At 34.5% G+C, this 12,830-nt stretch overlaps 1 protein-coding gene across 4 annotated transcripts in view; it reads right to left on the bottom strand.

Annotated features, from left to right (window-relative positions):
* Positions 1-12,830, bottom strand: part of PTPRQ (protein tyrosine phosphatase receptor type Q) — a 122,231-nt gene that overhangs the window by 99,871 nt on the left and 9,530 nt on the right. For all 4 annotated transcript variants that reach the window (XM_048958793.1, XM_048958767.1, XM_048958777.1 and 1 more), the window contains exons 8-17: positions 12,339-12,623; positions 11,376-11,645; positions 9,954-10,214; positions 8,429-8,559; positions 8,132-8,261; positions 6,230-6,380; positions 5,831-5,937; positions 5,278-5,375; positions 2,775-2,937; positions 1,257-1,517 (exon numbers count right to left, since the gene is read on the bottom strand). In XM_048958793.1, the coding sequence (XP_048814750.1) occupies positions 1,257-1,517; positions 2,775-2,937; positions 5,278-5,375; positions 5,831-5,937; positions 6,230-6,380; positions 8,132-8,261; positions 8,429-8,559; positions 9,954-10,214; positions 11,376-11,645; positions 12,339-12,623 (1,857 nt within the window). The remainder of the gene's footprint in view (positions 1-1,256; positions 1,518-2,774; positions 2,938-5,277; positions 5,376-5,830; positions 5,938-6,229; positions 6,381-8,131; positions 8,262-8,428; positions 8,560-9,953; positions 10,215-11,375; positions 11,646-12,338; positions 12,624-12,830) is intronic.

Here is a 12,830-nt window from a genome sequence, read left to right as displayed (position 1 = left end):
ACTATTACCCTATGATTGAGAACTACCTCTTCCACTGACACTGAAAAAAGTTTCACTTCTACCCTCTTGCAGTTTTAACCATGCCACCAATGCAGTTCACTTGAGCCTCAGAGCACCTGCTCTTCTACTGTACTCCTATTTCATGTACGTGTTAACATTCACTTCTTACCAGCAGTGGCCAGTATACTTGTGTAAAGTATACAGCCAGCATATCTGCGTGAGGCATAAAACAACTTCCTGCTCATTTCACTGACATAATTCACTGCAGTTGAGAAGATACATCACGGAGCATGGCGTGCAAAATGCAACATGATAGTTTTTCCCAAAATTAACCATTATAAACCATAAGGCTCAGCACTGTGATGTAATCTCGACACGTTTAAGCAAAAGCAATCACAAATGGATCAACCAACCTTATTTAAATCTTCTCTGAATTAGAAAAAATATTAGTAATGACTAAGTATTACAGTATTGTGGTCATGGATCAACTTATAAAAGATGTGCAAGATTTTTCTTCATAGTTTTTCTCTCAAGACAACTACTTCAAAGTAAACATAAGGATTTCCACCTCTATGTCATTGCATTTTAAAGACTTCAAACTCTTGCTTCAAACCCCCTGACTACAGCTAAAGCACACGATCCCTAAAGCACACATGCAAATGTGTGTCATTACATGTCTCATGACATGTCAGTGAGAACCTTCAATACTTCTCAGGTCTCTCTCTGTCGTTGTCACAGGTAAAACTTCCAAAAGTGGTATAGGAAAGTAGTAATAGAAATTCTGGAGCACCTTTTTGCCTTTTAAATTTCAGCTGTATTTTACATTATTATATTACATTAAACTGCAGGCAAATGTCAAGATTGAGATTTTACCCTATAATGTTTTAAGAACAAATCCAATAAGAAACAGTCTTTGAATGGAACATTTTACATTCTAAAGCCTTAACTCTGCAAACATTAAAGGTTAAGTTTAGATAATGCATAACCCTTTGCAGGATTAAGACCTGCAAAATAACGAAGACACTAAACATGGCCAAAAGGCATGCTACACGTATAAATATTATTATTTCTGGTAGTGACCACTAGATTTAAGTTGTGTACATTACAGATAATGCATGTCCACAACCACAGCAAACTGTTACATGTAACCTCTCCTGAAATTCCCATGTTATTCAACCAGTGATACACACAAGGCTAAATGGTTATTGAGAGCTACCATTTGCCTGTAAGTAGAAAAAATAGAAAACTGTACAGACCTGCTACAATTTCAATGAAGGCAGGAGCTCCTTCAATATTGCCTTGCAGTCTTCGCAGTGTGAAATTATAAATACCCCCAGCAGTCAGATTTGTAACACTGAAGTTAGATACTGCTCCTGGAATCATGAACTTGCTCATAAAGGTGCTGTTTGACAAAGATGCTTTGTAAGATGTGAAGTTAGTCTTGGTTGGATTCCACATTAAAGTCGCAGAGGAAGTATTTACCATTTTCAGGGCCAAATTGCAGATCCCAGCTGGTTCTATAGTAAAGTTACTCAGATTAATAAAGACAATTTTAATACATATTTCTTGTAAAAATGTAACAAAAATATCAGCATTTGAAAATAAACGGTTTTTATTTAAATGATTTTTGGGTTCAGAGATTAATGAAATATTAATGCACATTTTAGAAGTATGTTTGTATGGATATCTAGTAAGTTCCATCATATTACCCAGAATAAAACTTGACAGTGTCACTCTACTGCGCACTATGTAATTTATGGAAGAGAATTCCAGACTTATCTAATCTTCTACTAGAACAATAGCATTGAGCAATCAGAGTGAAAAGGAAGTCTTTGAGGTGATTTTATTCAATTAAACATTTTCTGAAATGCTTCATAAGACATATGATTTTAGAAAATTGTTCATTTTAGAAAGGGAAACAGAAAGTGCATAATCACGTTGATGAATCCTTTATTCCTCTTGGTTATATCCAGAATTCTAAAAGTGTAGATATTTATTCATAAATAACATCTCCATTAATATGCAATGTACACTTTCCGTTAGAAAATTAACGTTTGCAGTCCTCCAAAAAAAATGAATGTTGTAATTATTTATAAATTTCTTTAATTAAAAAAAAAAAAAAAGCATTATTCCACTAAAGGCTGCATTATTCAATATGAAATGTCATTAAAATTGTGAGAGTAATTTCTCCATATTCTGGTCATATACTGCACTCATGCCCAGCAGTCACGAAAATACTTGCCTGAAAAGAAGTACTTTCAGGACCAAGATGATAATTATTCTCTTTTATTTTCCAGTGACAAAATTCTGAAGATCTAGTTCATTTTTTTCCAGAGATTCATTCATCTTTGTCAAACTAACTGCAAAGCAGAGCCTTCCTTCATCAAGGAATTAGAGTCCCAACAAGCCACAGAAAACTCTTCAAAGTGGGGAAGACTAAGATATGTACATATATAAAACCAAGAGTTGATTTATATTTTGATTACACTTATCTACTCTATCAACTTTGTCAGGCTTGTGCTGGAGCTGGAAGAATTTTGAGAGTCCAGTTTTGTATTCAAATGATTACCTACAACTATGTTTAGACTCCTTGACTTCATCAAGGATGCTGTTTAAGCAACTATGACAAGAGGAAGCAAAATTTTCCCCCTGAAGTTAAACTTTATTTTGTACACTCTGATCCTTTTGCACGACTTGCATGCGATGATTTAAATGCCTCTGTATCCATATTTACTTTTATTCAAAAGTATATAAATGACAAGGTGCTTCCTTACTTGTGATGACATTTTTCTCCACAGTCACAGAGGAATCCCAGCCTTTAATTGTCCTTAACTGAAATGTATATTCCATCCCGGGGGCCAGATTTTTCACTACAGCTCTGCTATCATAGACAGTTCTGGTAAATGGCTTTTCATTATTCATTAGACAGTATGAAAGCTACGGAAAAAGAGTAACTACTTAAATCCAAAATGATTAAGTTTATGCAATTCTACTTACATATTTATACTTACTTACAAATATATTATGTATCAACTATATTATAAAAGGAGTTATAAGTAAAAATATATATTATTAGACTGATGTGTTAATAGAATAATGTAATAACAGTTGATGATAGCTTTTTATGTCATACGTTATTGCACTTCATAAAATTTATGTTCAAAGATTCTAACTACCTGTTTATATACAAACTTTTATAATATTCCCCACATTTTAGAGACAAAATAAGGAATAGGGCTGAAGTTTTATGTTCCACAAGGTTGATCCACTACTTACTCAAATATTTCTTAATAGTGATGCAAGCATTTTTAATCTTTTAAAAATAGATGGAGGAGGCAAAGCCTTTACTCTTGGAGGGAGGATAATAGGTTGTACTCTGACTACTCAATCACACAGCTGTACCAATAAGCTGTGGAATTAACTACAAGATAGAAAGAAGGAATGAAAAAAAGAAAGAGCCCTAAGGAATCAGCCACTCAACTGAGCTCACTAGGATACCTTGAAAACTCACTGCTTTGAGCCACTGAAGAGAATAAAAGTGCTGCAGATACCAGTTTTAATTTGGCCCCTTATTTCCTAGAGGCTGTGAGAATTCCTTTTCACCGCCAAGACAACTCTTGAGGTGAAGGAATAAATTCCTGTGATAGTCCTTTCTGTGGAAACAGAACACTGCTGCGGACTATTTCTCATCTGCACTGGTGAAAACCAAGATGCACAGTGTGTCTGCCCTTCAGAGGAGGGCTCTAGACAAACATTCTCAGCACGCATATCTGCAGGGGTTTCTTGGTAGTGGCAGTACTGTTAGATGAAGATGGTTTGCAGCTGTTTATGTCAGTGTGCTCTGTCTGCTCACCAATTATTTCCTCCAGGAGTGGAGGGGTCATACAGGTGATCTGAAAGAATTTAGATTCAGCTGCTGTGGATCTGGGAAGGAATAGTGCAGTTCCCTTAGGCATCTACTTATTGCATCTACTTATTGTGCTGACACAAGACCTTTTAATGCATACTAAATCTTGGAGACTGTCATCAACTCATTAGAATTACAGCACTGCAAAATGCTAGAAGCAAAGCTATAGATTAAAAATTTACATCTAGCATAAACAAGTTAGGAAAGTTTCTTTTGTGTACTCTTTTTTATGTATATTCCATAGAAAGTTGTGAGCTGGGACAATTAATTTTAAATGGTTAGTAAAATGATCCCTTTTATGCAGGTGCACTTCACTAAGCAACCAGTCTACTGAAGCCTTTCCTATTAAAGATTTATAGACAACCTCATTTATTCTGATAAAGCACTGTCTAATGTGGCTGCTTACTGTATGAGATACCAATACCAAGCAATAGTACAGTGCCATAAAGATCAGTATTACAGATGACAATTATTTTCCATGGGATGATAAAAATAACCTGACCACATACAAAAGTGTGTCACAGCTGCTTCAGAACATGAACAAGAGAATCAAATTAAATTTTGAAATTTGTAAAAATACTCCAAACTACATTCAGCAAATGGTGCTGGTGTAGGTTAACTGTCTGGCTTTATTCATTCAGATCGATGCAGCTGCACACTAATGAAGAGAGGAGAACTGCTAAGAGACAATGCTTAACAATACTGAAACTTCAGTGGTGTGGGGAGCAGAATTGGATACTTTAATATTGGATTATAAACTACGTAAAACAATTAGAGCAAGGTACTTGGTTTCATGGTTTTTCTACGTAATGAAGAATATCCTAGCCAGTAAGTTACAGTACAGGATGACACCTCAAAATCATCATCAATTCAAATGACAAGTTTACTACTAAACAGTTTATTACTGAAGAGTTGACCGTATGACCGTGTTTATACAGTGACTTCAAAAGGCAAAGGATAATCCAAGATAGGCTGCAAAAGACAGGATACGAAAGAGACTGGTTGAATGTCTCAGTGAAACATGATCCACAAACCAAGTGTTTAGATGTCACAGAGAATTGTTTCTGACCAGAGAACTGGAAGAAAAGAATTCTATATTTTAAGCTAAGTGCTGCAAAGGATATGCTTCAAAATGCTAATGATGACAAGCCAGTCTGTAATACTAACCACAGAATATTAGAACCTGACCATCTCTAGAAACAATATTTCCCTCCCATAATTACATGGTTTATAACGACAAATAATTATTGTTGTAGATACGTGTTATTATACATATGTTTGTATGTATTTATCTTACTATACATGCAAGATAACAATTTCATTGAGAAATTTATAAGATTGCATTGTTTTTCTTCCCACTCTTATCTCACCTGAAACTTATCAAATCCTCCTCTTGGTAGTTTCCAAGACAAATATACTGTATTTTCTTCCTGCCCAAGCACCTGCAAGTCTGATGGTGGATCAGGACCTGAGGTAAGAGTACGAGAGCATGCAAAATTTAATAGCAAAATATTTTATACTGAATTGAAGGAAATACTGCTGTAATTCATTACTTTATAATTCAACGTGGTTACAGATTTCAAACTGTGCAGAAGAGAAATGGGGAAAACTCACTTATCTCCACGTATTAGCAACTGAATAAGAAATACAAGCAGTGTTTGTAAGTTTTTGTAGAAACATTCCATTCCTGACAGCATGCTGATTCAATTATCATCATAATTCCATTAACTTCATAGGAAATTTATTTGTATTGAAAAATCTTCATTTGATAACTTTTAAGAATGTTAAACTTGAAAAAAAAGACACACATACATTAATCTAGTCACTTATTTAATTGATTTAAATAAATTCATGCATTGATTTAATAAAAAACTATGTTTTTTAGAGAAAACATTAAAATGTAAAAATGAATTGTGAACCTACAGGTGTTAACCTTGAGAATGGTGGGGTGACTTCTTTTCAGTCCACTGGTTGTCACAATACTAATCAGGAAATCAGTGCCTGGCAGAAGTCCCTCAAATTTGTACATTCTGCAATTTTAAAATACATGCATCTTAATACTTCTAACTACTTACAACATTATGGATATTATTTCTTTATAATTTCTTTATATGACACTAGATGTCACTTATTATAAAATAGAATTCTTAAGTGTTCTTTTTTCACACAGGTACAGAAGTATTTATCAAGTAAATCATCAAATATATATCACATGTAAGTAATACTGCAGACTACTTATTATACATATAGTATGAAATATCTGATTTCAGTTCATGTTAGTTCTTTTTTAAATAGCTGAAGATTAAAATGTAATCCTCATACCTTACACCAGAAGATAGCATGTTCTCTTTGTTGAAGATCTTGCTTTTTATTGAAAGGACATATCCATCAAATTTACTTTGGGCTGGTGGCCAGGTAACAGTTATTGATTCAGAGTCTCTGCTATAGTTCAGATACTTAACTGCACTTGGTACTGTGTGACAACAAGAGGCAATATTACTTCTAAAATATATCTTAAACACACTATTCTATGGCAGGACTTTTTTCAACCAAATGTGATGAAAGCTCCAGAAAAATGTTTATGTCCTTGTTTTTCTCAATGAGAGACAGATAATACCACTGCAGTAACGAGTGTAGGAGCTTTTATTACCCACCAGACTCCAAACAATTGCTCTGTAATTCTATTTAATGTAGTTTTGACATCACTGATGTGTAGTTCCTCAAACACTTACAATTTCTAAGGAAATATCAACATAAGACCTAACATGCTTGGCTGAGACCAAAATTCCTGCTAGTAAAATATCTTGTTTTCAATGGCAGCTAAAAGCAGATGTCTACAGAAAACAAGACTTACATGTAGTGATAACCTTCCAGGTTATTTCCTAGTGTGCAGCCCATGGATTTCTTGAGCCAAACTACAATCATCACCCAAAATATCCTGTGGGCAGGAGCTCTGCACCTTATCTACAAATTTAATAAACGACTATCTCCTTTTGCTTGTCTCCTGCTTGGATCTTTTCTGTTTCAAGTCCTCAGTTCTTGCAAAAAGAATATCTATGCATTTTTTCTTACTTCATAATTACTTCCCCACGACTTACCCTCTCAGAAAAATTTTTCAGACATCTACCACTGTTTCTACGTCAGCTTTAGTTGATGGTTCCTTGAAAGCAAAATATTAAATATATTTGACCATGCTTGCTGCCAACTGTAAATCTTTTTATGACCTATACTTATTCACATTAGGAACCTGCTAGAGGAAATTATATAATTTCAGACACATCAGCCAGAGAGAGGTAAGGCTGCTGCTGCTTCGTGTTCCCAGGCCAACCAGGCTGAAGATGTATTCCTAGAAGGCAGAGCATTCACATGAACCGAGACAGCACTTATGGCCTCATACTCCTCCCCTGACCTCCCCCAAACTGATCATCCTAGGAGATACACAGGTGCACTCAAAGCCAGAGCTGCCTCTCAGAGCTGGCTGCTCAAGCCCATGCTTGCTCCCAGGCAATCCACCTAAGTCCTGGCTTACCCTGGCCCCTTTGCAGTTAGACATTCACACACACACTCTCACACCAGAACTAAAACAGAGCTCTGCTTCTGAGAATCCAACATCCTAGCCTAAAGTAAAACTAAATTTACTGAAAAAAAACCTGTATTTACTACTGATGTAAGAAGCCAGTGAAAGAATATCAGAAAACTAATTTATAGAATAGAATCATAGAATCACAAGGTTGGAAGTAACCTGTAAGATCATCTAGTTCAACTGTCTTCTCATTACCATTGCTACCACAAACTAAACCATATCTTAGTTCTAAACCATACTTAGTTCTGAACAAGTAAAAACTCAGTAAAAACTGAACAAGTTCAAACTCAGCAGCGAAGCGAAAGCAGAAGTTTAAAAAAAAAGACTTTGCTTTTTCTAGTGCAGATAACCAGTCTGCAAGTACCAGTTGTACACTAGCAGCGTAAAACTGCTTGAATCATTATGTAGTTAAAACAGGAATGAGTTGTTCACCACAACCAAATTCAAGTGCATTTACTTGAAAGGATACAGTTAAAGAATAAAGAAAAGAACAATGAAAGAGAATAAAGAGAAAATAATGAGGATGATTTAATTCATTTTTTCTATTTCAAACAAAAATAAAGTTCAAGTAAATGTAGAAGAAAACAAGGGATATAAGAAGAATAAAACAAGGTATGAATATAGTGACACTGAGGCCTCACCTGTCTCTATTTCCTTTGCAACAAGTACACTATCTCTGAAACCTTCCTTTTCTGATCGAACTGTAAAGCTGTACAGCTTACCAGGAATAAGGTTGGAAAATGTTGCTGTTTCTTGCTTGACTTTCTGGACCTAAAAAGCCAAATAAAGAACTGTTTGCAAAATATGTTTCTGTTATATTAGTGGCACCTCCACCTATTTTAGTGGGATGCATAGCTTCTAATTTAATCTCTGAATGCTTAATATGAAATTTTACAAAATTAACTGCATTGACTGAACAGTCTTTTCAAAAAGCATACCCTGAAAGCACTTGCACAGTTTGTACATGTGACTTCATACTGCTGAAAATCTCCTTCTGCACGGTCCCAGGTAATCTGTATTGAAGTGTCTGTCACATTGCCTTCTTGTATACTGAGTGGTGCTGCTAAGCCTACAGGAAAACATAAAAACTGTTACTGTTCAGTCCAACAATTCTGTGCCTTCTGTGGAGATATCAAAGAGGATCGATAACAAATTCAAGCAAGCAGTGGGCAAAATCTGATTTCAGTATTTCAGGAAATAGAATTCAGGAAATAGACATTCTAAAGCAGAAAAAAAATGGAGAAAGAGCAGAGATAATACAGGCGCTATTCAAAGTAAACTGCTTTCTTGTTTTTCTTGAAATCAGATGGGGCTGAACATGCTGATGCACATAGGCAGGGAAATCCTCCAGAATAAAGTTAATCCCTCCAATACTACTGCCACTGTGCTCTGAGTTGACCTAAATTTTGTCAGAGAGATCAGCAAAACCAAGTAGGCTAGACACAGCAAATGCCCTTTATCCCTGATCAGTATAGCCTTGTATGAGATTATATTACAAAGCATTTTACACTTCTGTCTGCATTTCTCTTATTCCAATCCAGCTCTTTCTGCCTGGAATGTACAAAAAATTACATGTTTTCTAAGAAAAAAATAGGTTTGTATTTCTTTTCCAAGATTCTGGAGACCCAACAAAGACAGATCAAAAGTAATTTTTCTGAAGAGCTGTTCTCTTATAGTAATCAAAACACAACTTTTATTAAGATTGTATCTTAAGAAGAATCTTTCAAGGTTTTCATTATTTGAAGAGTATTATTTTCATCTCTCCTGCTCTTATTTTCTTCCTTGCTTGCTTTTACACCATCTCAGTAGTACTTTTTATAACATTTCCACTCTGAGGAGATAGAGTAGAAATGAATGTCAAATAAAAATAATAAAATATGTGAAGAAAAACTTACAGAAGTACATTATCATAAAAAACTGAAAATTCAAAACACAGAATTTCAGTAGATATTTCAAACAATTGTTTAGGTCCTTATTAAAATTTCTTTTTGAACGACCTTATTTAAAGGTCTCTTATGTATGATCTTTATGTTGGGGATTTTTCCCTTAATAATCATAATTTCTATTTTGGAAACTTCAAGCTATTCTTCCTTGTTTAAAGATGCAGTGGGAGCAATAAACTTGCTAATTTTCAAGACAGAGAAGCAATTCCACTGATGCTGATCACCCTGGCTGAAATAAATAATCAAAATATGTCGTTTCCCCACAACAGTTTAATAAAGCCTAAATTCCTATACTTCCCAGATATTTTTATAGTCTTGACACAGAAACGGACTTTAGAATGTTTAGTAATGATAAGGGATAGCTATAGTTTTGTTTGAAGAAGTACTATTTGCTTACACAAATATAACTGGATGATTTGTAAATAGTATATATTTCTTATTGCACTGAAATAAAACTAAAGTTAGAGGTTAGAAATGAAAATTTAACATTATACAATTTTATAGGAATCAAAATACTCACATGTTTTTACACCAGTTACATGGTAAGAGGAGCTCAACATTTCTCTGCTTTTTGCAAAGACACGGAAATCATACTCTGTTCCTGGAGTAAGGTTTTCAACTGTTATTTTGCCATCACTTTTCAAACTGAATGATCTGTTATGTCCATCATTCATTGTAACATATATGCCGTCAAATACTCCAGTATCAGGCATGCGAACAAATAATACCACAGCATTACTATAAAGCACAAAAGGAATTACTATTTGAACAGGCTTGGGCTCTAAACAAAGGAAAAAAGAAGAAAAAAAAGCCACATTAGATTAACTGAAAATAAGAAAAGACCCAGTAAGTCTGAAGCAACTGCCCTGAGGCTACACTTGCATGGTGCAGACAGGTACATGGTGCAGGTAATAAAAAATATAATTGCTCAGAAAGAATAATCATCCTGATCTTTTTAGGTGTTTATTACTAAAATCCTGAAGAACTTGGCAAAGGATTTAGAACCAAAGCAAGTCAGGTTTCCACAGGTATCAAGCACAATGCACCAAGAAGGTTGGTAGAGCAACAGAAACAATATACCGATATGTATGTGTGAACATGGAGATAAGCAAGGAGAAGGAGGTATGTTTGATGGGCTGATATATTGAGTTTTCTTCCCATGTAGCTGGCTCTTACAGATGGGACAATCCCATCATCTATTTTGTGAATGAAATATTAAGTGTAATGCTATATAAAATATATTAAAAAAAAATAATACTGCAACCACTTAAAAAAATGACAAGGCATCATTTACCATATCTATAATCTGACAGATGTCGCTTTTACATATCACATATATATAATGAGTGAGCCCTGGCCATTATTTTCACATACAAAAAAATTAAAAAAACCCAAAACATTATACTGTGCCAAAAGCATTTCAACGTGTCAGTAAACAAACACTAACAGAAAAGCACCTTCGATTTTTGAAACAAAAATTTACAGCTTTTTCTCTTTCAGCTACTGCTACTTCCAACTCAAAATCTTTTCCCAGCACCCTCTCACTAACAGAAGGGTAATTTCTCTCACATTTCACAGGATGCCTAACTCACCTCTACCCAAAAGACTGTTTCAATCATTCCTATAATTTCCTATTTCAAATCAACAATTTGCTCAATTTCTTCACTCAGAGGGAATGGGATTCCATACTCTGATCCTCACCATGGTTAAACAACATTCAATAATACCAATGTGTTTCCCAAGGCTGCATCTCTCTGAACATCATTAGCTTTGCCTTTAACAGTAAGAACTGAATCAATGTAATTCATATTCTAGTTTTGATTCCTGGCTATTAAGCGAGTGTACTTGACATGATAAATCTGTTAGTAATTTGTTAGTAATGATAACAAGCGTGATGTTGAGTGTATTAGTCTGTAATTTCCACTGCTTAACAACATCTTACTTAAAGTGCATTGCACAGTCTTGAGTTCACTCATATTTCCATTATTCACACTTGCCACTGCTATTTCATAAGTCATTCCAGGAATTAGAAGATCGATCTTAAATTCTTCTGTATTGTTTATTAGAAACTTCTTAGTTTCACCGACGTCTGCACTAGGTTTCACCTGAATGTAGGCCTCCTGACCCTCTTGTGACAGTTTCCAGTGAAGGATTACACTCTCTTCTTGCACATCCTCAGGCTGAATAAAAACAGCTGTAGGTGGACTGACAGCTTTATCAAAGAAAAAGAATTTCAGTATAAAACCACAGCTCAAACATACCATCCCTTAAGAAACTCTTCCCAAAAATAGTTTCCTTCATTCTTACTTCTAGATATTTTATGATTTTAAATCTACTACTTATGTATTTATTAAACGGCTTGTAGACAGTTTTTAGACACTTACATGTTACAGGCAGATTCTTCCCCTTTTTCTCATAAAAATAGTGCCTGATTTTACAAGCATATTCTGTTCCATTGAATATATACAGACACAAAAGACAACACAATTTGAGTCACAGTATCAATGATTTGGAAAAACTTAATCTGTCTTCAGCAACATCATTTGAGACATCATGGAAATATTCCTACTTTGTTAAAATTACATTAGTATATGAACCATAAGTCAATATGCATCAAATATGATGCTACCACTTCAGAACATAGTATTATAGCTTAAGTCATTAAGTCAAAAAGAAGATATGTACTGTCATGGTACATGACAGGTACTTTCACTTCTTTGAAAGGTTCTGAAGATTGAAATTATTAAACAAAAAATAGAATTGTCCCAATTTTCCCTCAACATGTACCAACAAACCTCAACCTGCACATAACTTTAAAAATACATTTATGCATCCCATTCTCAACGTAAACTGTCTAGGGGAAAGAATAAAAACCAGCCAACCGAACAGAAAATTGATACATCACCTGTTGTGATTAATATAGGCTTTTCATGGCAACTTAGAGTTCCTTTCTCTGCTACATTCTGCAAATATAGCTGGTACTGATGATAAGGTTTTATATTTCCTATTACTGTTGATGTCCTGTTTTTTTCAACTGGTAACTGTTCCCAGGCATTGGTTTCACTATCCAAAATGTTAATAAGGTAATAATGAAAATGAGCACAGGAGGAATGCTGTGGATGGTTCCATTTTAAATGTATTTCTGCAGATGAAACATATGTAGTCTCTAACTTCTGGGAGTGCAATGGCCCTATTGAATAAGATTAGAAATAGAAAATAGGGTAAGAGCTTCTGGTGTCTCTTGTAGACTTTTTTTCCTCTTAAAAACAAAACAAAACCTTAAAAAAAAAAAAAAAAAAAACCTTGAAAAGCTAACAATATAACAATATGGACTTAAAAATAGTCTTAAATCAAATCAAATAAAGAAATCTTCACAGTTTGACTAATATTGATTTGC

This window comes from Lagopus muta, chromosome 1, assembly GCF_023343835.1.
Source record: "Lagopus muta isolate bLagMut1 chromosome 1, bLagMut1 primary, whole genome shotgun sequence".
NCBI classification, from domain to species: domain Eukaryota; kingdom Metazoa; phylum Chordata; class Aves; order Galliformes; family Phasianidae; genus Lagopus; species Lagopus muta.
This window is presented reverse-complemented; position numbering and strand designations above follow the sequence as displayed.